This window comes from Mustela nigripes, chromosome X (assembly GCF_022355385.1).
Source record: "Mustela nigripes isolate SB6536 chromosome X, MUSNIG.SB6536, whole genome shotgun sequence".
In the NCBI taxonomy this organism is placed as follows: Eukaryota; Metazoa; Chordata; class Mammalia; order Carnivora; family Mustelidae; genus Mustela; species Mustela nigripes.
The window spans coordinates 115,771,783-115,796,326 of NC_081575.1; the positions used below are offsets into that span (position 1 = coordinate 115,771,783).

The 24,544-nt window shown below is 45.4% G+C and overlaps 1 protein-coding gene across 4 annotated transcripts in view; it reads right to left on the reverse strand.

Moving 5' to 3' along the window:
- Positions 1–24,544, reverse strand: part of FRMPD4 (FERM and PDZ domain containing 4) — an 843,416-nt gene that overhangs the window by 524,740 nt on the left and 294,132 nt on the right. The window contains exon 1 of one of the 4 annotated variants that reach the window (XM_059384957.1): positions 23,271–23,583. The exons of 2 other annotated variants lie outside the window; for them this stretch is intronic. In XM_059384957.1, the coding sequence (XP_059240940.1) occupies positions 23,271–23,302 (32 nt within the window). In that variant the 5' untranslated portion in view covers positions 23,303–23,583. Of the gene's footprint in view, positions 1–22,022; positions 22,540–23,270; positions 23,584–24,544 lie in introns of those variants that run through there. One more of the 4 variants, XM_059384956.1, reaches the window with a different exon arrangement.

Consider the following 24,544-nt stretch of genomic DNA (forward strand, 5'->3'; position numbering starts at 1 on the left):
TTCTACATTGTTCCCAACTGGATAAACACTGTTAAGGCTGAGGAGCCTGGTCCCACCCAGGAGTTAATACACATGCTGCTAGGCATTCTTAATCAGACCCTCCAACTATGACTCCAGGAGGAAAAGAGCTAGGTTTACCTACGATTTCAGATTACCTCCACGGCGCAGACCTCTCTACATTCTCTGACATCTCATGACAGCTATGGTTCTTTTGAGGAGACTGCGCTCATCTAATTCAGAAACAAAATGTACAAAAGCAGGATAGGTTCAAAAGAAAGTAGGGAATATGCAAGGACACGCTTATCTATAAAGAGGGTTACTCGGCATTTGTGAAATGCCTAACTGCTCTGTGTCCTTTTGTGGTAATGATAACCATTCTGCTTTAAAAGAGAGGGAAGAACCCATTTTCAGTAATGCCACATTGTTGGAAATGAGACTATTAGAGTTTGAGTCCATAGCTCTGAAAAGATATAAAATACAACGAGGAACATAAATATTCTCTTTGCCATAATGTGGTATTATCTAAAAAGACATCTCCATGTGATCACGGGAGGCAAATGAGAAACACATCAAAGTCGCATTCATTTACTCAGTATGCTTGGCGGTTTCATGTAGGGACTCTGCAGCAATGGTCAGATCCTGATGATGGGGGACAGAAGCACAAAAATGTCCCCTCTCAGCCCAGAAGGCTGACTGATGACCAGTAAGGATCGAACACAGACTGGTCACTTCTTGCTTGCTTGCTTGCTTTTTTAAAGTTTTATTTTTACACCCAACATGGGGCTTGAACTCGAGACCCTGAGATCAAGAGCCACATGCTCTTCCGATGGAGCCAGCCAGGCGCCCCAGTTGCTCCATTCTTAAAGGATCTCATGAGTGCCTGCAAGTTTCACCAATAGTTAATACCGAACTGAATGATAAGCACCAGAGAAGTCTTACAGAAGTGCTTTATGAGTAGAAATCTGAAGACATTAATGATCAATACTCCCCACACGTCCCCTCTCCCTTGAGCACTAAACATTTAACCACCAGCATCATACAGCAAAAGTACAGCTCTTTCTGCCCCCCAGGTCCTGTCCCTATGCTACGTAAATAAACTTACAAAGTTGTACCATAAAATGCCTCAAGAATTCTTTCTTGACTGTCATGCAACAAGCCCGCAACAACGGACTCTTCTTTTTTCCTTGGCTAAGTCAGTGCTTTACCTTCTCTGTCCCTCAGTGTCCTCCTCTGCAAAATGGGAATAATCACAGCACCTATCTCACCGAGTTGTTGTGAAGATTAAATACTTGAGCAGTTGTGGATAAAATGCTTATCAATGTACCTGAGACGTAATCAGCCGTCAGTACACTGTAGGTAGTCACGGCAGTAGCAGACGGCGGCCGGAGTAGCAGTAGTAGTCGGTAGCAGTTAGGAGTATTATTGCTCATAGGTTTTAATTAATCTGAATAGTAAAAAGTACCGTCAGTAGTAAATAAAACTGCAGAACTAAGTAACAATAGTAATGCTAATATTAATATTAGTAACACGCTCATTAATGCTAATAGTTGTATTTCTAATAATATCATTGGTGATTGATAACACAAAGAGCACTAAAATTACCACTACTAGGCCCTGAAATCATTGCAGAGTCAATAAAAATAATGTGATATGAAATTGACCTGTTTCGTACTGAAGATTATCATTTATTTTGAACACAGGGGTATTCTAAAGAGTACCTTCTGCCTTCCCTTCAAAGAAGATAATTGTATCTTGGAGCAGTATTAGGAAAACAGAGAGCAATCTTCACATAGGTAAAAGGGAATGAAAGCCACACAGGAACCATTAAAGTAAGGGTTATTTATGAGTTGTGTTGATTACCAATGAGGAGAAAACATCACCCTGAAAAGAATCAGAGAAACACACCTGAAAGGAAGAAATTAGCATATTCCTTTAGCAACAAGTTTCCAAACTACGATTCCTGATTACTTAGAAACGAGCCACCTGGTTTGAGGATGATGCCAGCCAAAAACATTCTGCAGGGGCGCCTGGATGGCTCAGTCAGGGAAGCATCCAGGGTCGAGGGATTGAACCCCGGGGCCAGCTCTATGCTCAGTGCCAAGTTGGCTTGGAGATTTTCTCCCTCTGCTCCACCCCCACCCCCAAAGTACACAAACAAACGAATAAATAAACTCTTTGAAAAAAAAATCGACAAAAATATGCACGTATAAGAAGATGTGTACTAACAGGGACTGTACTGCAATGAATAGAGGCCACTTTATGTCTACTCGTAACCCCCCGCGCCATCCAGGGTGACTCAGCTCTGCTACAGCACTTGTTTGCAAGTGTGAATTTGTTTCAGTGGGACTGATACAGCAGGGAGGGATTTGAGGACGGTACAGATTTCCTGTTTGCTGAAGCACTTCAAACTTGGAAAATCGCATCTAGCCCGAATTGAATCCTTCAGTTCACACCTACCGTGACAACCTCCCTCTGACCTGAGATCACCCTCCTCCACCCCTTCCCAGTAGCACGCAAGCTGCGACCCTCGCTATTCGCACTTCCATGAGCTCACTTCCGGACTTCTGGAGGGAACGGGAACTGTGTATCATAGTAGTACTGTAACTCTTAACTCTTAACTTGTGTAGAACTGTGCTATCACTTTCATTGGGTTTTCACCTTTTGTTCTAATGGTGTCACTAGAGGCGCCTGGGTGGCTCAGTCGGTTAAGCCTCTGCCTTCGGCTCAGGCCATGATCTCAGGGTCCTGGGATCGAGCCCCACGTCGGGCTCCCTGCTCGGCAGGGAGTCTGCTTCTCCCTGCTTCGGAACACACTCTCTCTATTCCAAATAAATAATAAATAAATAAATAAAAAATAAATAAAATCTTAGGAAAAAGTTGTATCACTAATGTTTTTTAATATTTTCAGTGCCGTGTCCTTCACCCATTTTTCCTAACAAGCCTTGTGGTGTTATTACTGGACTTTGCAATCATGCTGCAATTTCAAGAATGCCCATGTTGCATTATAACAGAACTGACCAAATCTATCTTCCAAATCTTCCCCAGATTTGAACTGAGATGTTACTGCCAACCTTCTGTGCGAGAATATAGAACATGGAGACTGGCTATGGTGGCCAAGAGCAACCATCAGGGGGAAAGCCTATTAGTCCTCAAGACTAATTTTCTCACTCTGCAGAGGAGGACTGAGTATGGGGAAGGCAACAAGCTCTCAGGTAAGTGTGAAAGGACTCTGACTGAGACTGGCCTGCTGCTCCCCAGAGCAGGTTGTCTGATTCAGGACGTCCATTAGACTATGAAGCCCAGTGTCTCCCAGCATATGGTGTGGTTAGATTAGCCTAAGAACGAGTTCTCAGTAATGGATGAAAGCAGAAGTGAAACTTGTGCCTTCCTGCCTGCCCTGTCCTCCTTACCAAATCGGCCTGCTTTATGCACCCAAGCACGATGTCTTGGAAGCTGCCTACCAAAGACGACGGAGCTGCAGGCAGAAGGAATTCAGGTCCCCATATCACCACTCCGAGGGGACCTTCCGAGAGCAAGACAAACGATGCTGGTATTGGGCACTACGCATTTGGATTTATTTTGCTATAGCGGCTTGACCTCAACATATTAAATCCAGATAGGTTAGCCGACAGCGCCGGCCTGCGCACTCGGGTCTTACCCAGCCGAAATGTTAAAAGAGTTAATGGAGGAGCCTCTCCGGATTGTCCGAGAAGTCTGCGCGCTTTCCGTGCAACAGCTTCTCTGCTACGTGTAGGGGTCAGACGACGGTGAATAAGATATCTCTCCATAAAAGGACTTTACAGTCTAGCAAGAGCAGAAACGTGAGTGACTGCAAAGGACAGGTACAGAGCCAACAGTTCCACTCCTAGGAATATGCAAAATGGAAATATGGTTGACCCTTGAACCACCTGGGTTTGAACCGCACAGGTCCAGTCATGTGCAGATTTTTTTTTTAAATAAATGCAGTATAGTACCACAAATGTATTTTCCTCATGATTTTCTTTCTTTCTTTTTTTTTTTAAGTAGGCTCCATGCCAACATGGGGCTTGAACTCCTGACCATGAGATCAAGACCTGAGCTGAGATGGAGAGTAGGACACTTCACTGACAGCTGTCCAGGCGCACTCCCTCTTATTATTCCCTTAATAATCTTTTTTTCCTTTTTTAAAAAAACTAAAAAAAAATAATAAAAATATTTATTTGAGGGAGAGAAAGAGAGAAGGAGAGCAAGCGGCAGGAGCGGGGTAAGGGCAGACAGAGAGAGAGAGAGAATCTCACGCAGGCTCCCCGCCAAGTGCGGAGCCTGACACGGGGCTCGATCTCACGACACAGAGATCATGAACTGAGTCAGACCCTCAAGCGACCGAGCCCCCTAGGTGTCCCAATAACATTTTTTCTCTAGCTTACTTTATTATAAGAATACAGTATATAATATATAGAACATACAAAATAGGTGTTAATTAACTGTTTATGTCATCGGTAAGTCTTCTGGTCAACAGTAGGTATTAGTCGTTAAGTGTCGGGGGAGTCAAAAGTTATAGGCACGTTTTCGACTGCATGGGGGGGCCATCGCCGCTGACTTCTGCATTGTTTAAATGTAAACTGTACTTCCATGAGCTGCAATCAACAGAATAAAAAAAATTAAAAATGATAGAACAGAACGGAATCAGATTGTGTCCAAATCATTACTTTGTGAAACTTGCTTCCGTTGTGCATGTAGGTGTTTGTGCGCACGTGTGTGGTATTTGTGTGCACTGGGTAACCATGGCAAACGGATTTCTTACTGTGAGTTTTGGTTAAAATAACTAACACTACTACAATATTCTAGGCTATCATCATCGAACATCAGATTTGTTTAACATGTATGCACATCACCTTCCCATCCATGGGAATCCTCCGATCTGTTTCCGCTCTCTCCCCATGCCTTCAAATAATGTGATGATGGCTATAGATACACAAGAAGGTGCAGCTGAGACATTTTTATTATGTACTCTTACACCTTATTTAATCAATGAGAAAACGATGAGCATGAAGAAATGCACCACTATAAATTTCTTTTCAATGAATACGGCCTAATACATTAATTGGTTTTATCATAAAGGCCAAGAAAAATTATTTTAAATTACTTGTTTATAATTGTCTTTTAAACCTTACTTTCAGTCATATGGCTCACACATTCCTGTTGGAAATAATTTGTTCGTTACAGAACAGCTTGCGAGAAAAGGCCTTTGTGCTTCATGTAAACCCCAACCCCGTAGTAGCTGCAACACAGGAAAGCACGTTTCCCACGGATGTAAAACTCCAGCACCATGAGCCGCTCCCCATCAGGGCCCCCGCTGTCCTCAGCCGATGAGTCAGTCCATAATTATCAGGTACCCATGCAACCATCCCTTTCTGGATATCAATTTAGCAAATCCTCTCTGCTCTCCACAGCCAGCACTTTTGGTTGCATAACCAACAATTTCCTCTCCTTCTTTCCTCCCCATCTCCATTTTGCAGAGGTATTAGATGGCCGTCTACTGGGTTGGGCGTAAGAGGGGGATAGCAGGAGCTGACGCCCTCTCCCATGCCAGAAAGTGACTCTTAATTAATATTAAGTCAATGTTTGTCAATGTGAAGGTAACCCTGCTGTTTGAGTGGGACAACCCTTCATATTTTATTCATGTCAGGATGCTCAGTATCCCTGGTCTCTTCCCACTATATGCCCATAGGACCCCACCACCACCACCACACACACATCATAAACAACTAGAACACTCAGAGGCATTGCCCAATACCTGTTCCCCATTTGAGAACCACTGATTCTCTAAACCAGGGGTCAGCAACCTTTTCCTATAAAGGGTCAGATAGCAAATCTTGTGAGCTTTATGGCTCCTATGGTCGCTGTGGCAACTACTCAACTCAATTGTTGTAGTGCAAAGGTAGCCATAAATTTTAAGTATACAAATGGGCAGGGCCATATTCTAGTAAGTCTCTATTTGCAAAAACAGGTGATGGGCTCTATTTGCTCCACAGATCACAGTGTGTCAATGTCTGCAAGCCTAAACTGGCCATGGTGATTCCCTTCGTTGCGGGGGAAGACGTGAGACACAATGATAGTCCTAGACAATGGAAGAGCAAGGTAGTCTGCGATGAGGTTTCTGGCAGATGTCCTAACACTCTCAAAAAGAGAGGCATAGAAATAACATACTCTGCTCCCCTCTCATTTTTGGTAAGATTTTATTTTTAAGTGATCCCTACACCCAATGTGGGGCTTGAACTCAAAACTCCGAGATCAAGAGGCACTTGCCCCACCAGCTGAGCCAGGCAGGTGTCCCGTCAGCTTTGGGGTGTGTGTGTGTGTGTGTGAGAGAGAGAGAGAGAGAGAAGATGTAATAGCTAGAGATACTGCAGTCACTTTGTGACCACAATAGATTCAGGCCACATGCTGACACGGTGCATGAAAAAGATGACAAAACCCTCATCCAATTAACCAACCCTAAAATGGCTCTAACTCTCGATTTTTTTCTTTTCCTTTTTTTCCCCCAAATTTTATTTATTTGAGAGAGAGAGCATGCACTTGTGCAAGCAGGGGGAGAAACAGAGGGAGAGAGAGAAGCAGACTCCTTGCTGAGCAGGGAGCCCGAGGAGGAGCTCGATCTCAGGACCCTGGGACCATGACCTGAGTCGAAGCAGATGCTTAACAACTAAGCCACCCAGACGCCCCTGTAGTTGTTCTTCTGCTACCTGCTGCTGACAGCCTCCTAAATAATACACTTTCCATTTGATCACAGAGCAATAAAGGTCACATAATTCTACCAAAATATGAGTATAGTATCTGAATGGACATTTGATAGCTACCTCCCAAACAAGTGCTTCTGCAAACAATAGCTTTGTTGCTGTTCTCCAAAAGTGCAGCTCTGAATAAAAGAGAAAATATTAAAGAAGAATAGCATGTTGACTGCTTTCTCATCTTCTCTTCTTTTCTTCTTCTATGCTAGTAGAACTCTGAGTGTTATGATCTCTGAAGAGGTAAGTCAGAAATGAAAATCTGATTGCCCTTTGCCAGGGGTGGCCATGAGACCCATTCTGGTCAAGGATACTGTAAGGGAAGAGTCTCGGCTTTTGCAAAAGATGCCCTTCCATGATAAAAGAGACAAGGAAAATGCTCACCATGTTCCAGCCACCCAGCTTCCTGACTCTGAACCCAGTCCTATGATGATATGATGCCTGGAGCTGGGGCAGCCACTTTACAAGCATAAGGTAACAAACATAAAGCTGGTGCAGGAGAAAGAAAGACAGAGCGAGCCTGGGTCAATGAAGCCCAATCCAGGAACCACCTACCTCTAGAAATATATTGTGTAAGCTACTTTTCGGAAAGCGTTCCTTTACTTGCAGCTAAAATATCCTGATACACACAATAAGAAAGCACAATGAGGATGACATTTTTAACCTTTAAACATAGAAGCTGTTTAGGTTATACAGGAACTACTAAGTACTGGTGTCCCTAAATAAACGACCCATGTTGTCGTGGAGTTCTGATGTAGACTTCCTTGGAAGTAGACACGGTCAGATAAGCAAGTAGGGATGGCCAGGTGGGTGGGTGGTGGGGGTCGGGGGCACACCCTTTTTTCTTCTTCTATCCCCCCCCACACCTACTTTTCCAGTGTGGTTTCTACACTTTGATTCAAAGCATCCACCTGTCATAGCAAAACAACCAGTGGGCAAAGGGGAAACAGTTTGTCAGCTTTTTTGCTTGGAACCCTTTACTACATAGCGTGTGTGGGTTATTACATCTTCCTTGTGGGAAATCAAGCTCAGCGGGAGGATTTAACCATTTACAGGATGATTTCTCTCTCACTTCCTCTCTTTTGTTTTTCTTTTTTCTAGATTTAAAAAAAAAAATTTTTAAGTAATCTCTACACCCAACGTGGGGCTCAAACTCAGGACCCCGGGGTCAAGAGAAGCATGCTCTTCCAACTGAGCCAGCCAGGCGCTCCTACTAGATGATTTCTATTCAAGTTGTTTAAAATCTACTGGAGAAGAGACAGGATTGTCACAGTAAGAACAATTATACAGAGAATCATCTGTAAGTGCAAAGTGATACTGTCCAGCATCCCATTTATGCAGAATTTCCAAAAACCCAAAACGATAAAAATATTTATATATCTAAATCTGTATCTACATATTTATTTTTAATTCCCTTCTCACCAAGCACCACTTGATATTTGATGACATAGGACAAGCCTCAGCAGACTTTCTGTACGGGGGAGATATTTTAGGCTTTGTGGACCATCTATTTTCCATAGCAACCATTCAGCTCTACCATTGGATCAAGCAAGCAGCCACAGACAATACATAATGGGCATGGCTATGTGCCAATAAAACTTTATTTATGGATACTTAGATTTCATTCTCACATAAATTTCACATATCATGAAATATTCTTCTTCTTTTGGTTTAGGGGAATCATTTAAAGCTATAATAACCATTCTTAGCTTTATACAAACACAGGCAACAGGTTGTACTTGGTGCACAGGCTATATTTTGCCAGCCCCTGATCCCTAGCTAGGACACAGGGAAAAAATCAGAAATGACCTCTAGGTCAGGGGACTCCTGGGTCATTCGGTCAGTTAAGTGTCTGCCTTCAGCTCAGCTCATCATCCTGGAGTCCTGGAATCGGGTCCCACATGGGTCTCCTTGCTCAGCCGAGAGCCTGCTTCTCCCTCTGCCTGCCAATCCCCCCACTTGCTCAGTGTCTGTCATTTTCTCTCTGACAGATAGATAAATAAAATCCTTTTTAAAAAAGGTTTTAAAACTATGAATTATACCCCAGTATCGTTTTATGCATGTATCTTCTTGTGTTGATATCTTCAACAAATGTTAACACATATAACAGAGAGTTTGATCAAACACATCACTATATTCTAGATAAATGGAAGTTTAGGTAGTTACATATGACCACAATAGTACTAAAGTGAGGTCAACTAGAGAATTAACCAGTAGAGAAGAATTAGGCACTTTATTGCCTCCTGCATGTGTTCCATTAACTTAAACAGCATTCTATTCTTCAGCCTGTCAACATGATCTCAACCAGAAAGCCAAATTATGAACTAATGGCATCATAATCAAATTACATTCCTAAAGGAAACATCCATCAGTACATCCCCAGAATGTGGTTCTCCAAAACACACCAGGTTGTCCCCTTTGATGAGCGGAAGATTATCGGAAGATAGGATTTTTAGTATTGTTGTTAAAAACAAATAAAATTTAAGTTTAAAAACATATAAAATAAGCATTCCTTGTTGGGAGGTAGGGAAGAAAAGAAAAATATTTTTCTGTTTATACTCTTATCAGAGAAAAGCTGATCTAGATAGAGGAACTGAAGAAATTTTGCTTCAGAGTACTCAATTCTATACAAAAAGATATCACTTTTTAAATACCATCTTCCAGCTTGATCTGAATTTGCTAATGAAAATTACCAAGAAGATTTTATAGATCTGAAATTTCTATTATACTTTTCAGATCTATATCCGTAATATATTGAATTATCTCTTATTTCATTAGTTCAAAGGAGAGAAAACGAGGAACTTATAAGTTAGAATGGTCTGATTTAGCAATTCATATTTCCATCCAGAGTAAATTTTTCAACATTTTAACATATTTGGAGGGATCATATTTACCCAATTTATTTCTCTTCTCTAAGTAAACATTCTTCTCCCATCTCCCCCATTCTGGTTTTTTTTTTTTCTTTTTAAGATTTTATTTATTCATTTGGCAGAGAGAGAGAGAGATCACAAGTAGGCAGAAAGGCAGGCAAAGAGAGAAGGGGAAGCAGGCTCCCTGATAAGCAGAGAGCCCAATGAGGGGCTCCATCCCAGGACCCTGGGATCATGACCTGAGCCGAAGGCAGAGGCTTAACCCACTGAGCCACCCAGGCGCCCCCCCCCATTCTGTTTTTTATAAGTAAGCTCTACGTTCAATGTGAGGCTTAAACTCAGGACCCTGAGATCAAGAGTCCCATGTTCCACTGACGCCATCAGCCAGGTGCCTCTAAACCTCATTCTAAGAACATTTTTATTATTTTCTTATGTATCCTTACAGATTTTTATATGAATACAAGCATGCTTACTGTTCTGTAATTTATTATTTTCCCTTAATATATTCTGGAGATCATTTTTTAAAATATTTATTTATTTTTAAAGATTTTATTTATTTATTTGATATATAGAGAGAGACAGCTAGAGAGGGAATGCAAGCATGGGATAGTGGGAGAGCTAGAAGCAGGCTCCCTACTCAGCGGGGTTCGATCCCAGGATGCTGGGATCATGACCTGAGCCAAAGGCAGACGCTTAACCAACTGAACCACCCAGGCACCGCTGGAGATCATCTGAAATCACTGCACGGAATGTTCTTTTTTCCTTTATTTTTTACAACTGCATAGGGTTTCATGCTATTTTTATTTTAAAGATCTTATTTGTTTATGACAGAGAGAGATAGTGAGAGAGGGAATACAAGCATGCAGGAGCTTGCAGGCTGCCGGCCGAGCAGGGAGCCCGATATGGGGCTCGATCTCAGGACACTGGGATCATGACCTGAGCTGAAGGCAGATGCTTAATGACTGAGCCACCCGGGTGCCCCCATGCTATTTTAATCTAAGTTCTCATAGATGTGTTTTTTAGAATCTGCTTATTCTATGGAAAAATGATGGCATTTTAGAAATAGAATTAAATTTAGAGAGACTATTACACAATTTCTCCACTGTACAATTTGGGGAAACAAAGGCTTGACTTGCTCAAAATCAACCTGAAGTCCCAACCATCACTACTCAAGCTTGGCCCATCACCAACTACTTCCGGTCTTGTCATGAGGCCCCCGTCCAGGACAGATTCTGCTCGTCCATTCCAATATCTAGAATGTCCACAATTTTAGCATAAAATCTGAATATCACTTAATGGCATCTCAAACTACCTTCAGACTTTAATGAGTTTTGAAATATTCAGCATGCTATTATTAATGTCATTAAAAAGGCTGATAATCCAAAGACTTGGCTGTTTATTGCATCACAGTGTTTGTCCAAGGCAAAATTTTAATTAAATAAGAGGTCATTCACTAAACTGTAGCAAGTGTTGCTATGTATTTTATTTATAAGGAATTTTTTAAAAGATTTTATTTATTTGAGAGAGACAGCAAGAGAGAGAGAACACATATGGGTTGGAGGGCAGAGGGAGAGGGAGAAGCAGACTCCCTGCTGAGCAGGGAACCCAAACTGGGGCTTGATCTCAGGACCCTGGGATTATGACCTGAGGCCGAAGGAGGACGTTTAACCAACTGAGACACTCGGGTGCCCTTATTTATAAAGAATGTTTAATGAGGGGCCCCTGGGTGGCTCAGTTGTTTAAGCATCCCGAAGGCAGACGCCTTTGGCTTAAGTCATAATCCCAAAGGCAGGCACCCAACCAACTGAGCCACCCAGGTGTCCAGTTATCTATTTTCTTTAACCTTTCCAATTATTTTACATAGTATCATATATAGACAAGTCTACACATAACATTTTTACAAAAATGTTTTCATATCCTTAAAAATTCTTTTTTTTAAAAAAGATTTTACTTCTTTATTTGAGAGAGAGAGAGAGTGAGCAAGAGAAAGAGCATGAGCAGGGGCAGAGGGAGAAGGAGAGGGAGAAATAGACTCGCCTGCTGACCAGGGAGCCCAATGCGGGGCCCGATCCCAGGACCCTGAGATTATGACCTGAGCCAAAGGCAGACACCCAATCAACAGAGCCACCGAGGTGCCCCCGGTGTGACATTTTAAAAGGCAATATAAAAACTAAGTCCAGGTCAAATACGTGCACTTTATTTAAAAAAAAAAAAATTTTTTTTTAAGATTTTTAAGTACTCTCTATATCCAGCATGGGGCTGGAACTCCCAACCCTGAGATCAGGAGTCACATGCTCTGCCCACTGAGTCAGTCGGGCGCCCCTACATAGGTGCACGTTAGCAAGACAGTGCCTGTCATTTAGTATAGTGAGTAGTTCACTTCCCAGTTATTTCATTTACTCAGTGTCTTGTATGCAAGATATCCCGATCATCGATTCTTTACTAGGACATTTAAGTACACAAAAGTCTCATTATCCAATCTTTAAGGATGTTACAGACAGCATGGAAATTCTCTTGCAGTGGTAGAGCGATAATGTGTGTCATTGGAGACTAGGACTCTCAGGACTGGAGCGGAGGGAAAGGAAACAAGCATCAGAAGGAGAGGTTCTGGCTGCCGTCGCCGTGGCAGGCCGTGGTTCCCTGCCTAGTGTCCCATGGGCACAAGTCCTGGAGGCAGATTCCCCAGATCAGGAGCTGTCGATCTGTCCAGTGGAGGCGACAGCAGCCCGAGCTGGGACAGTCAACACCGGATGGCGCGTGCCATGCAGCGTGGTTTCCCTCCGCTTCATTCCTAATGCACCCAATCCTTGGTATCTACTCTGAACCAAGGAGGGGTCCCATAAAGAAGCTCAAATAATACAAAATTAAGGACTGAATTATAATACCCTGCATCCTGGTCAACTACTGCCACAATAATGCTGTGTAACAGACGACCCAAAGCTCCGCGCCAGCCGACCGATAGCGTGTTTTCCTGCTCGCGGGTCTGCAGGACGGTGCTGTGTCATGTGAAATCTAGCTTCTGCAACCAACACACTACCCCAGGCTGTTCTTGCTACAGCGATGCTAGACGCAAAAAAGAAACGCACGCTGCCTCTTAAGGCCTTCTGGCAAAACCGATCCTCTGTGACCCCGGCCCACCTTCTGCTGGCCAAAGCAAGTCACCAGCCCCACAGCAGTGAGGCGGGGAAGGTCATTCCCCCTCCGGCAGGAGGCACTGCTATGCGACACAGAAGAGGCCGGGATTTAGGAAGGGTTCAGGAATCGGGGACGAAGAGCCATCGAGCACATAGGGCATAACTTGGTACGATGAAGTCAGAACCCAGGATGTGCAGCAGAGAGGGCGCACAGCTGGATTCAATTTCCCAGGGATCCTTGCAGTGAGGCGTAACCAGGGTCCTGGTAAACGGAGCGTGGGCAGAATGACAGACTCGGTTCCAGACATGGCTTTCCCAAACCTCCCAGCCAACCTCCCCTATTTCTCGCCCCTCATCTGTCAGCTGAATATGGATGGCCAGGGCCACCCGGACTCTCCGGCTGAAGAGGAGAGAGCTTCCATCTCGCAGGTTCTCTGAGCATGTCTCAGAGTCGCTCCATCAGGAACACCTGTTTGGGGCTCCAAGTCAGCAGAGATAAGCCGCTAACTGAGGGGCTGACCCACTGAAGCAGTTAGACTATCTAAACTAAACGGAAGACTAGTCAGCCACTCCACCCAGGAGTGGGAAGTTGGGAGAAGGAAACTGGAACAACCTCAGATCGAAAACTCAAACATACAAAAACAGACCAAAAATCCCCCTCCAACATAAAAGACAAACAGGACTTTTTCCAGTGAAAAGGAGGCAAGGTAGAGTGCTCCAGCCAGAATGAAAGCCCAGAGGTGTGACATCATTTAGGACTTATAGAAAGTTTAACATTTGGACAGCTGGGTAGCTCAGTCAGTTGAGTATCTGCCTTTGCCTCAGGTCATGATCCTTAGGTCGTGGGATCGAGTCCCACATCAGGCTCCTTGCTCAGTGGGGAGCCTGCTTCTCCCTCTGCCTGCTACTCTTCCTGATTGTGTGCTGTCTCTCTCTCTCTCTGACAAATAAATGGAGTCTTTAGGAAAAAAAAAAAAAAAAAAAAAGGACAACATAAAAAAACAAATGCATTAAAAAAAAATAAATGAAAATTTCAACACAGCTAGGGGTAGGGGTGCGTGTACTTGTGTGCTTGTATGTAAAAATGTACGCACATCCGTGTTTGGGGGTTGAGTAGGAGTTAAGGCTGGGAAAGAAAAATCACAAACGTCCAAAAATAAGGTGGCCAAAGAAGATAGGGCCAACCCCAACAGGCCGCACTAAAGAATGGGGATTTTGTCCTAAGGACATTAAGGAGTACAGAGATCAGTTTCACGCTTTAGAAAACTTCCAGGAGCCCCTGGGTGGCTCAGTCGGTTAAGTGTCTGACTTCAGCTCAAGTTATGATCTTGGGGTCCTGGGACAGAGTGGGCTTCCCACGCAGCAGGAAGTTTGCTTGTCCCTCTCCTTCTGCCCCTCCCCCTGCTAGTGCTCTTGCCTCCTCTCTCTCTCCAGTAAACAAATAAAATCTTTACAAGAAAAGAAAATTAAATTCACCCTCGAGTGGTATGATGAGTGCTAAGAGGCAACCCCCCCCCCCCCGAGAAAAGATGGCCAGAATGGCTGGGGGTGGTGTGCCCCCATCCATATTCCGCCCCTCCCCCTCCCAGCAAAACGGGCAGACATCCAGGGAACCCCACTCTGACCCCAAAGGGGAATCTGAGTACTGAGTTCCAGGAAGAACAGTAAAATACTCCTGTTGTGGTCTCTGCCCCCGCTATTTAGCCCTGCCACAAGCCACCACAGACAGTCTACAACCAAATGAGCACGACTGTGTTCAAATAAAACTTTGTTCACTAAATCTGGCAGCAAAGCTCTGAGAAAATAAGCACATAAAAATAAAAGCAAGGTAAAGAAGTTGGGTGGCCCAGGCCACATTAGGGAACACTGCCCTGTGCCACGATTCAGGTGGACACCTCAAGGACTTGCGACGCGGGCTGCGAAGTCAGATGGGCGGTTGTAAAGTCGCCCCGGCTAACTGTCCGCTCTGCTGCAGAACCAGCACCGCAGCCACGAATTAGCCAGATGGCCTCACGTTCTCCACCAGAGCAGTCCCTCCTCGGCTAGTCCAGGGTCGTGCCGGCTAAGTCTGGAAATGCCTTCCGTCCTACACGCGCTGCGCCAAGTTTCCCAATTTTATGAACTTCGGCCTATTTTCTTCAAAGCTCGTCATTGTCAGAAGATTATCACATCCTCGTTTTCCATTAAGCAAACCTCACATGATTTATGGAACATAGGAAAATGACCACGTAAAAAAGTAAAACCCTCTCATAAACTGCAATTGCAGGAAAATCACTTTTCCTTCTCAAACCTGACAAACATTTCTTTCATAGAAACGATAGTATTTTCCTATCGTTCAAAAAGGAATTCCCGAAATAAAAACTTCCCTGACATCTATAAAAACCCATTTAGCACAAACCTAAGTTAGCTCGTGGAGCTCATAGCAGTAACACACAGATTTCTTAGAAGTCCATGTTGGTGACTTTTTAACCACCAATCACAAAAAAAATAAATGCTCCAAAGGTCGAAACAGAAATAAAAGTTTATTCTCCAAGACCCAGTCTCAAAGCAGGCCATTTGTTTTTAACGTATGTATTCCTTTTCATTTCCGAGTTACTGACCATGATAATTGCTCAGCTAAGCAAATGATGAGAATTTATTTGCAAGAGGTATGAGAACTTTACTCACTCATTATTTAGTACAGAGTATTTATTGTATGCCGAATCCTGTAAGTTATACTTGAAAATATATTTCTGAAAGAAGAATTCAGGCAGGAAAACCTTCCTATCTCTTTGCCAGGAAAAAAACAGGAATGCTAACTTTGTTATCTAAAACTCAGGCTTAGATTTCTTGTAGATAGTTTTCGCAGCTTTAGTACATAATGACCTCAATTGCTCAGAAGCAAGGCAGCATACTTTTGAGATGTTTTCGCTGGGCTGAACTAAAGGTAGCCTCTGGTTTTTCATTACAATGCGCTCAATCAGATCATAAGAAAGTTGAGTTGAACTCAACTCCAAATTAATACAGCCTACATCCAGTCCTCCGCCCACGACTAAACCCACTTATCTAGTTTTCTTTCCATTTGGAAAAAGATGAATGAAGGTCATCAGCCATTAGCACCAGATGGCTCAAGTGTACTGTAAGGAAATACCAGGCATTCTCCCATGGACTTGTTTATCAGCTTGTGGGCACATGTCGGTTGAGGCTGTACAAATATGACTGCCCACTCTGAGTTTAAAGGCCTGTGGGAGGCAAGCATCACTCTCACGAGTAACTAACTCCCCAACACAAAGATAGCAGGCCCACCTATTGACCAAAGAAGAAGTACTCCGAATTGTCCCCAGTGCATCAAACACCAGTAGAGCAATTACGTTCACTTCTCATGGTCGACGTCCAACCGTTAAGTAAGTAATCTGAGATAAGAAGTTTAAATAAAGATAAGTCTACATGAATTGTGAATGTACGTTAGGGAATTCATGCACTCGATATGCTACATTTTATATTGGCAAAGTTTCTCTCCTTAACCAAACTTCTGCCAGGTTCCTTTGAGCCCCTTCTCGACTAGGCCTCAACCTTGGTCTACCAGGACTTGAACAAATACTAACTCAGTTTCTAACAGCTCAAGGCCACGCATCCCTAGGATGACTCCAACCTCCCACCCCCCTAAAGGGCCTACCTGAGAAAATTCAAGGCTGCTAAAAGAATTTACTGTTTGCTCCAGCCAACACCTGAAGAGAGGGCCCCTATCCCCCAGCTTCAGTGGGAGGGTAGGAGCCTACCTTGGATAAGTGCCCTTAGCAAACTCGGATGGGATTCACATGAACCAATCTCCTCCTTGGTTTTGGTACTTTTTTTCACTTCCTGCCTCTACCAAGCTCCAGCTGATCCCCTTCCCTAGGTCCTCCCTGTCCCTTTAAAATGCCCAGTCCCCCCTGTACACATCGAAGTTGTGTTGAGTTTACACTGGACTCTTTTCCCTATTAAAATACTGTGGTACTGATGAAAATCTGTCCTTACTGCTTTAAGTAATGTCTGGCTTCACTGTTCTTTGACAGTGTGTAATTGGTTGTACTTGTGCCCACACACATGTGTCAGCGATGTAAAGAAGAAAAAAACAGGAAAGGGTATTGTTTAACCCCGAGGTTAGTAAACTCTCTATGAAAGACCAGATAGTAAGTCTTTTAGGCCTTGTGGGCCATAAGGTCTTGTCAGTATCTATTAAACTTTGGTGTTGTACAGTAAATGTAGTCCCTGACAATATGGAATGCATGAGCTTAGCTGTGTTTTCTTTTTTAAAGATTTTATTTATTTATTCATGAGAGACAGAGAGAGACAGAGAGAGGCAGAGGGAGAGGGAGAAGCAGGCTCCTTGCTGGGCAGGGAACCTGCTGCAGGGATCGATCGATGCCAGGACCCTGAGATCACGACCTCAGCTGGAGGCAGATGCTTGACCGGCTGAGCCACCCAGGTGCCCAGCCCAGCTGTGTTTTAATAAAACTTTATTTACAAACACAGACACTTTAATTGCATACTATTCTTTTGATTTTTTTCTTAACCACTAGAACAATTTTTAATTTTAAAAACCATTCTTAGCTCACATTCTATACCAAAACAGTCAGCAAGCCAGACCTGGCCCACAGGCCATAGTCTGCCAACTCCTAGTTTAGCCTATTTACATACTTCTCTTTCCTTGCTATGATTAGCTCCCAAAGTTCAAGATCATTTGATGGTAAGGTTAGTAGGTTTGGGGGTCATATTCTCAAAAACTCGAAAATGCTCTCAATTTTCCTTATTGAGACAAGTATGAAATCAGTGATTTTAAGTCAACTCTTCTTTTTAAAAAAGATTTTATGTATTTATTTGTGAGAGAGAGAGAGAGAGCATGAGCAGGGGAGGAGCAGAGGGAGAGGGAGAAGTAGGCTCCCTGGTGAGAAGGGAGCCCGATGTGGGGCCGGATCCCAGGACCCCGGGATCACAACTGGAGACAGAAGTAGATGCTTAACCAACCGAGCCACCCAGGTGCCCCTGTTGTCAATTCTTAAAGATAAACTCCTAGCTCATCAATTACATATATTTTCTCATAGGTAAACTCCCATGGCAAATGCCAAATGGAATATTAAAGTAATAAGATTGAACAGTACATCTCTGTGTGTGTGTGTGTGTGTGTGTAAAGAGAGAATGAATAGCTGTTAAGGTCCATAAGCAGAAAGTGAAAATTTTGACGTCATGCATTTAAAGTATAAGAAAATTTCACTGCAGGTGACTATCTATATGAAATTCTGATAGCAAGCAGGTGAAATTCACTTGCCCCAAAGAGAGAAAGGGAGAAAGAGACAGAGAAGGAGAGGGAGAGGGGAGAGAGGAAGAAAGAGAGAGAGACTTGAAATGGTATATAGCCTGAATTAGACATCTTCCCTCCAGAACTGCTAACAACTAGACTTTCACAGCTGCAAACTAGCAAGCCCTGGGAAACTAGAGTTAAATATTCCTAAAACAGGAATCTAGTTCTGTTATGAAACTGTTCATCATTTCACCTCCTGACAGCCACAAAAATCAGCAGAACTCGGAAAGGACTCGGATGACGAGCAAGTAGCATTTTTAATAAAATTCAAATCCAGAGTCTTTGGGGGGTGGGGGTTGGTTGCTAGCCTTGAGAGCTCACTATTATCGGCAATATTGATGTAATTATTCAGGTAAAAAGAGAGGAGATGTGAAAAATAGGACCTTTCGCATTGCTACCTTAACTCCCCTTCTCCCCCCAGGGAATACTTAATTCTGAACAAGGGAAAGGTGAAAGACAGAAGTTTAGTAGTCTTTAAAGAGGTTTTACGGAAGAGTCTGAGGAAGCTCTAAATATATAGTTTTATTCTTCCTCAAGCGTATGACACTTGTAACAAAATTATTATTACAGATATCAGTCACCATTCTTTGCCACAAAACAGCCCATGCAACCACATGATGATGTGAAACAGAGCAGCCTCCAAATTTACCGACCACTATAAGGAATAATCTTCATATTAATAGCTGGGACCCAATCATTATCTCAAAGTGTGCCGTTTTGCATCAAGAAGAGACATGAAGTTAAGCTATTCAATAATCCCCAAAAGCGGCCCTCGGTTTAATAACACCCCTGTGAGTTTTGGGTTTCACATCACTTCCCTCAGGCAAAGGGGGCAGAATCATATGTTTTTCTACTGAACTGCATTCTCCTTTAAACATTTCAAAGAGTGCATCTGGTTTACAAATGAACTCGTCGATACGAAGAGCAGTAACAATAGAAATAGATGCCTATTTTTCTACTATTACTGGTTTATAAGGCAATCATCTGTAATGCTCTCATCTACCAGGATGAAAAATGATATATAAGTGTAACCAAGGAAACCAGGAAGTAAAATTGCATGTAAACTATCAAACAGTTTAATAACCAGAAAATTAGAAGAACAAGAACAAACATCTCCAGATAGAACCGCCATACATTGCACCACCCACAACGGGTACCATCAAGGGTCACAACCAGCCAGCTCTTCCGGGGCTCAGCAGCATTGGTTTAAAACGGTGACCCTAAGGTGGTACTGAATTCCTAAAGGGGAATTTGAATTCTGCTTTTTTTTTTTCCCCCCACGTGAATGAAAGGACAGAGATCCTGGGAACAAGTGGTTAAAAGTGGGTACTTTGAGAAGTCAACATACTCCGTTAATTCCAGCATGGACTCGTGCTCGCTCAATAATTCTCTGTAATTACCAGTGTCTTTACTCACAAACAGGACATTCAGCAAATAGCAGGTATGCTCTCCCCAGCAAATGCTTTCCAAATCGACATTTAGAAACTCAAGTTCTTGGGAACCAAAGACAAGGCGCAGGCCCGGGGTAACTGTGTGTGTTCACCCCTAAACCACGAGAATTTTAAGCACTCAAGTAAGCATGCTGATCAAAGCTAAATCCTTTAGGAAGATTATCCATTCCGAAATCAGGAAAATCCTGCAGTGTAAGCACTTTTACACTGCACCTTTGAGAAAAGAACTTGATTTCTGAAACAGTGTTTAAAACACATGCACAAGACTATTCCTACAAGGGCAGGGAGCAGCAGCTGTAAACATGTGTTTCTGCGGGCTGGTGACCCCCTCCACCAGCTACTTCAGCTTGGGGTCGTACCTGGGGAAGTTCTGCTACTTCAGCTTTGGGACCATGCCTGAGCTCACACGGAGCCACAGGAAGAATGCCTATGGATGGAAGATTTCTTAATGGGCACATAAGCTCAGAACATGTGCAGCTTCTCTCTTTAGAATAAACACTCTATTTGGATCATGTTAAGGACAGAAAGTGAAATTCACACTCATTTACTAAATTTTAACCTCTCTTTAAAATAAGATACTAATCCCCCACAGCCTGGCTTGGGTTTTGCAAAAACTCAGATTTGTGAATATCACGAAGGCATCCCGGAATTTAGTAAAATGAATATAAACCATCTTTTCACTGACATACAGTACTGTCCTCTCCCAGACTCCAAAGTTTGAGGACTAAATCCAGGCTCTAGATTATTTGTGTTTTCTTTTTAACACTGATCACTTTTAGCATTCGAGGCCACCAAAATCCGTATCTTGGTTACGCTCAACGATGCCGGTGAACTTCTCTTTCCCTTGGGCAATCTCTGTCCATCACACAGACGGCACCAGGCAATCACTAAACTGTTGCTCACAGCCATTTACCGTCCACGGTTTGTGATTCGACAGCTGTTTATAAACCCGCCAGAGGCAGAAGCATGCAGGAAGTTAACAGAACGGAGGTGTGAAGCCACGGCCCTCTATGATATTGACGTGAAACCAAACCATTTGCCACACTACAATCCTGCACCGTTTGACGTATCCGTCTTCTGACGTGCGGGGCAACACCTCTTCGTGGGCTGCTCCAAGACATATATGCCCACCAGCCGTACAGCTCACGTCTACCCAGACTAAGTCACGGTGGGGTCCTCTCCCCAGAAACTCAGCCGTGACATGAAGACTGACTCACGTGAACAGAGAGGGAAGGTGGACATGGGCCAGCGGAGCAGAGGAAGACCTGTGGATGCCGGGGAAAGGCACAGCTGAAAAGCAACACGCAGACCCAACTGATCTGAAATGGCCCGGATGGAAGGGAGCCGGTCAAAGCCCACAGGCATTTCTGATTGTGGCTCTCTGAGGCCGTTCTCCTTCGCCTGCTGCAAGCCACACAGCCCACCCTGACCCTGAGGAATAAAGGCAACCCTGGGATTATTCTCTCGCAATTGCAAGGAAGTCTAAACATCCTGGAAAACTCCTAAGGCAGTGGTGGTAACTGGTACGGGGAGAGCCGAGCTCAAGGGGCAGGAGGCTCGTCTTTCCACAGACGTAGGGGGAGGACGTGGAGCGTGGGGGCTTCTGAGATTTCTCCCACCACGCACCTGCCGGTTAATGCCGTGCTGGCAGAAACACAGACCTACGTCCCGGGCTCCAAAGACTTTGGAAGCATAAGCAGGGCAGAAAACCTAAGGCGAATGCTCTGACCAGGTATTACCTAGGCAGCCAGAGTGGAAATATGCTTCCTCGCTCAGCCCTGCCGGAGGAATCTGCCTGAATTGATGACTCTTTTTCTGTTTCGACAACATGGCCACTTGGAAGCAAATTTCTAAATCTTTCGAGGCTTGGGGACTACACAGTTACCCAAAGACAGGCTAAAGGTCTCTCTCTTCCGGCTCCCTGCCTTCGGCATCTAGGTCACTGCTAGGAACACGGGACAACTTCCCAGGTCAGCGTACAGGCTGAGTTTTCAGGGTGTGGAGGTCTAATTTAGGGGGTGGAGGCCAGGGGCCACTTCTGGTCACTGCTGCTTGGGAAGCAGGGACCCAAACTCTAAGCACTTCTGGCTTTCCCTAGCAGTAGCAATTACAACCACCTTCTCCTGGCCCTGAATTATACATGTGACCCCAAGCACCACTGGGGCTTTTCCTAAGGGAAAACAAACTGTCATGAATATTGGTGTGTGCCGGAGGGTGCGTGTGTGAGGGTGCGTGTGTGTGTGTGTGTGTGTGTGTGTGTGGTCTCCAGCCTCCGATACACAAGCCCCACCAGCCAGTGGGAGATAAGTTGAACGCAGCAGCCCCTGGCCAGCAGCAGCCCCTGGCCACCTGGTTTCAGTCCTTTCTTAAGCCCCGCTGCTCTCTCCAGCTTTTGCTTCTCCCCAAGCCTCCCGAAAAATAAAGCACCAAGTTGCCGGCTGCGGCGGCCCCGGGTGCAAAGGAACCGGCGCAGCCCCTACCTCGAGAGCTTTGCAATCTTCACAAAGCTGAAGACATCCATGCAGGCAGCCGGGCACCCCGAGCTCGGAGGCTGCGGCGCCCCTTCTCACGCCAGCAACGGCAGCCCCATGGCCGGCCGGGACCTCAGCGCGCCCCGGGGCTCGAGTGGCGGCGACAGCGGGTGGCGGCGGCGGACCTGGAGAGCCCGCACCTGGAGGCGGTGGCTGCTACCCCCCTCCGGCCGTGAGCTGCGTGTGCATCCCCGAGCAGGACCATTGACGGGCGCCCGTGTTGGAAAACTCAATGGAGAAGGGGGGGCCAGGGAGGGTGCGAGGGGCGGGGGTGGGGAGCGTGGCCCCGGGTGGTGCGCCCTGGCCTGGGGGACTGCCGGGCGCCCCGGGGAGGCGAGGCCCGGGCGAGGGGCGCTGCTCCGGCTCCTCAGCCCGCCGGCCCGGCTGCCCCGCGTGCGGAGGAGCGCAGACTGAGCCGGGAGGCGGCGGGCGAGCCTGGCACACGCGCACGCACCCCTCGCGGCACTGCAGCTGCCTCCCTGCCTCCTTCCCCAAGCTGAGTCCCTTCTCCTCTCCCCACCCCCACCCGCGGGGACGGGGGGGGGGGCTCTCCTGTCACCAGCTGCGTGTGCCTCCAGATCTGAAAGATTGATCTAACAGTCTCGGGCACACCGGGGACGGTGAACGCTACCCCCTCCCTCCCCAAACCAAAGGAGAGCCGTGCAACTGCAGGTTGCCCAAAGCCTTGGTATGTTCCATAAACCAAAACTAGCGAAGGGAAGGAGCAGGGATGATCCGGGCTGGGTGGTTTGTCAAGGGGAAGGGGAGGGAGATGCCCAGCACGGCGGGCTCCGTTTGGAGAGCACAGAGGTCCCACCGCTTCCCCCCAACCACTGGGGCTAGACGCGACAGCTGGGCTGCCTGGGAAGGTGTGTCTTTGGACAGCAGCACCGGGGGAGCGTTGGAGAAATAAGAAAATAAGAACGGGAGGCAGTCGGAGGGGCGGGGGTACGCCTGGCTGCTTGTCACTACAGGGGTTCGGAGATGGGGGTCCCAGACGCCAGTCGCGGGGAGAGGATTCTGAATGCGCTTCAGAATCTAAAGAAAGAGAAGGGATGAGAACGGGCTCTGGAAGGCAGAGCTGAGATGCTTTCTCCAATGGAGCAGCCAGTACAGAAGGGGGAAAAAAAACCAACAAAAAACAAAGCCAAAAAACCTTACTCATAAAAACAAAACCACGGAAACATAAACACTCACCTTAGGCAGAGTAAACTCCAAGTTGCAGCCATGTAGCACTCCTACCCTCCTCTTTTACATAATTATCTCGGGTAATCAGCCCTCTTCATTAACTCAGTTCTCCCTCCCCGGAGCCTCAGGCTTCTCCGGGCCTCTTCTTCTTCTTCTTTCTCTTGGAGTCTCCAGGCCTCTTCTCCCCAGTCCTTTAAAATCTCTCCCCAGACTCTCTGAAGGTCAGATGGCCACACAAAGTGTGTGCTCTCCCACCCAGAAACGTTCACCTGATGGCAGGGCCACTGCGAAGAAGAGATACCACCCCCGAAATGTTGGAGGATCTGGCCAGTGCGCTTCTAGCTCTCGGAGGGGATTAGGGAAAAGGAAATAGGTTTAAAGTTCCCAGACTTCTGCTCCTTGCCGGGTCTGTTGCTGTTTTTCAAGTCTCCAGTATGGGAGCCTAATACCTGCACTTTGTTGTTTTAAAGGCATTTCTTTCCAAAAGGAAACATAAAATCACTAGCAATCAGGAAAAAAATCTAAATGATGTGAAAGCCGGGCATAAAATTACATGATTTAAAAAATAAGTAGGATCAATTTTCCTTCAGCTCCTTGCAGACAGGCTAGTTTCATCTCACAGATGGGGTCACCTCGCAGCATCGGAGGAGGCAAGAGGGACCTGGGCTTGTGAACCCCCCACTGTCTTGCAAAATAGCTAGTTGGGTCTGTACTGTCCTGTACCTTTTTTAAAGCATTTTTGCATTTGAGTCTCATAGCAACCCTGTCATATAAGTAAGGCAACGCATTTAAAAAAGAGAAATCTTTTCTTTTTATGCCACCATCTCTACTCCACGTACGCGATGGAGAGATGCATTTTAAATGTGTGTCGGGCAAGGTTACTTGTCCAACTGAAACTCCACGAAAGCTCTCCGGTCCCCTTTGAGCGGAAGTTGGTGCCCCTCCGCGACCGCGACCAAGAAGGCTTTCGATGCCTAGCCCTTGAGCTCTCTGACCTATCTCTTCCTCCCCGCCTCACTCTCTGCCATGTCTACTCCCTTCAACACTAACTGAGCCCCCGCAACACCAGCCTCCTTGCTAGTCTTCAAACTCCGCAGGTAGCCTCCCAGCTTTGGCTCTTTGCAATAGTTGTTGCCTCAGCCTGGAATGTTCTTCCCTCAGATGCTGGCGTGAACAGCTCCTTCACCACATCGAGCATTTGCACAAAGACCACTTCCAACCGGCCACCTCTGAAAAGCCTATTTAAAATTGCAAGGCCCCTTGTCTGGGATTCCAGGGCCCAT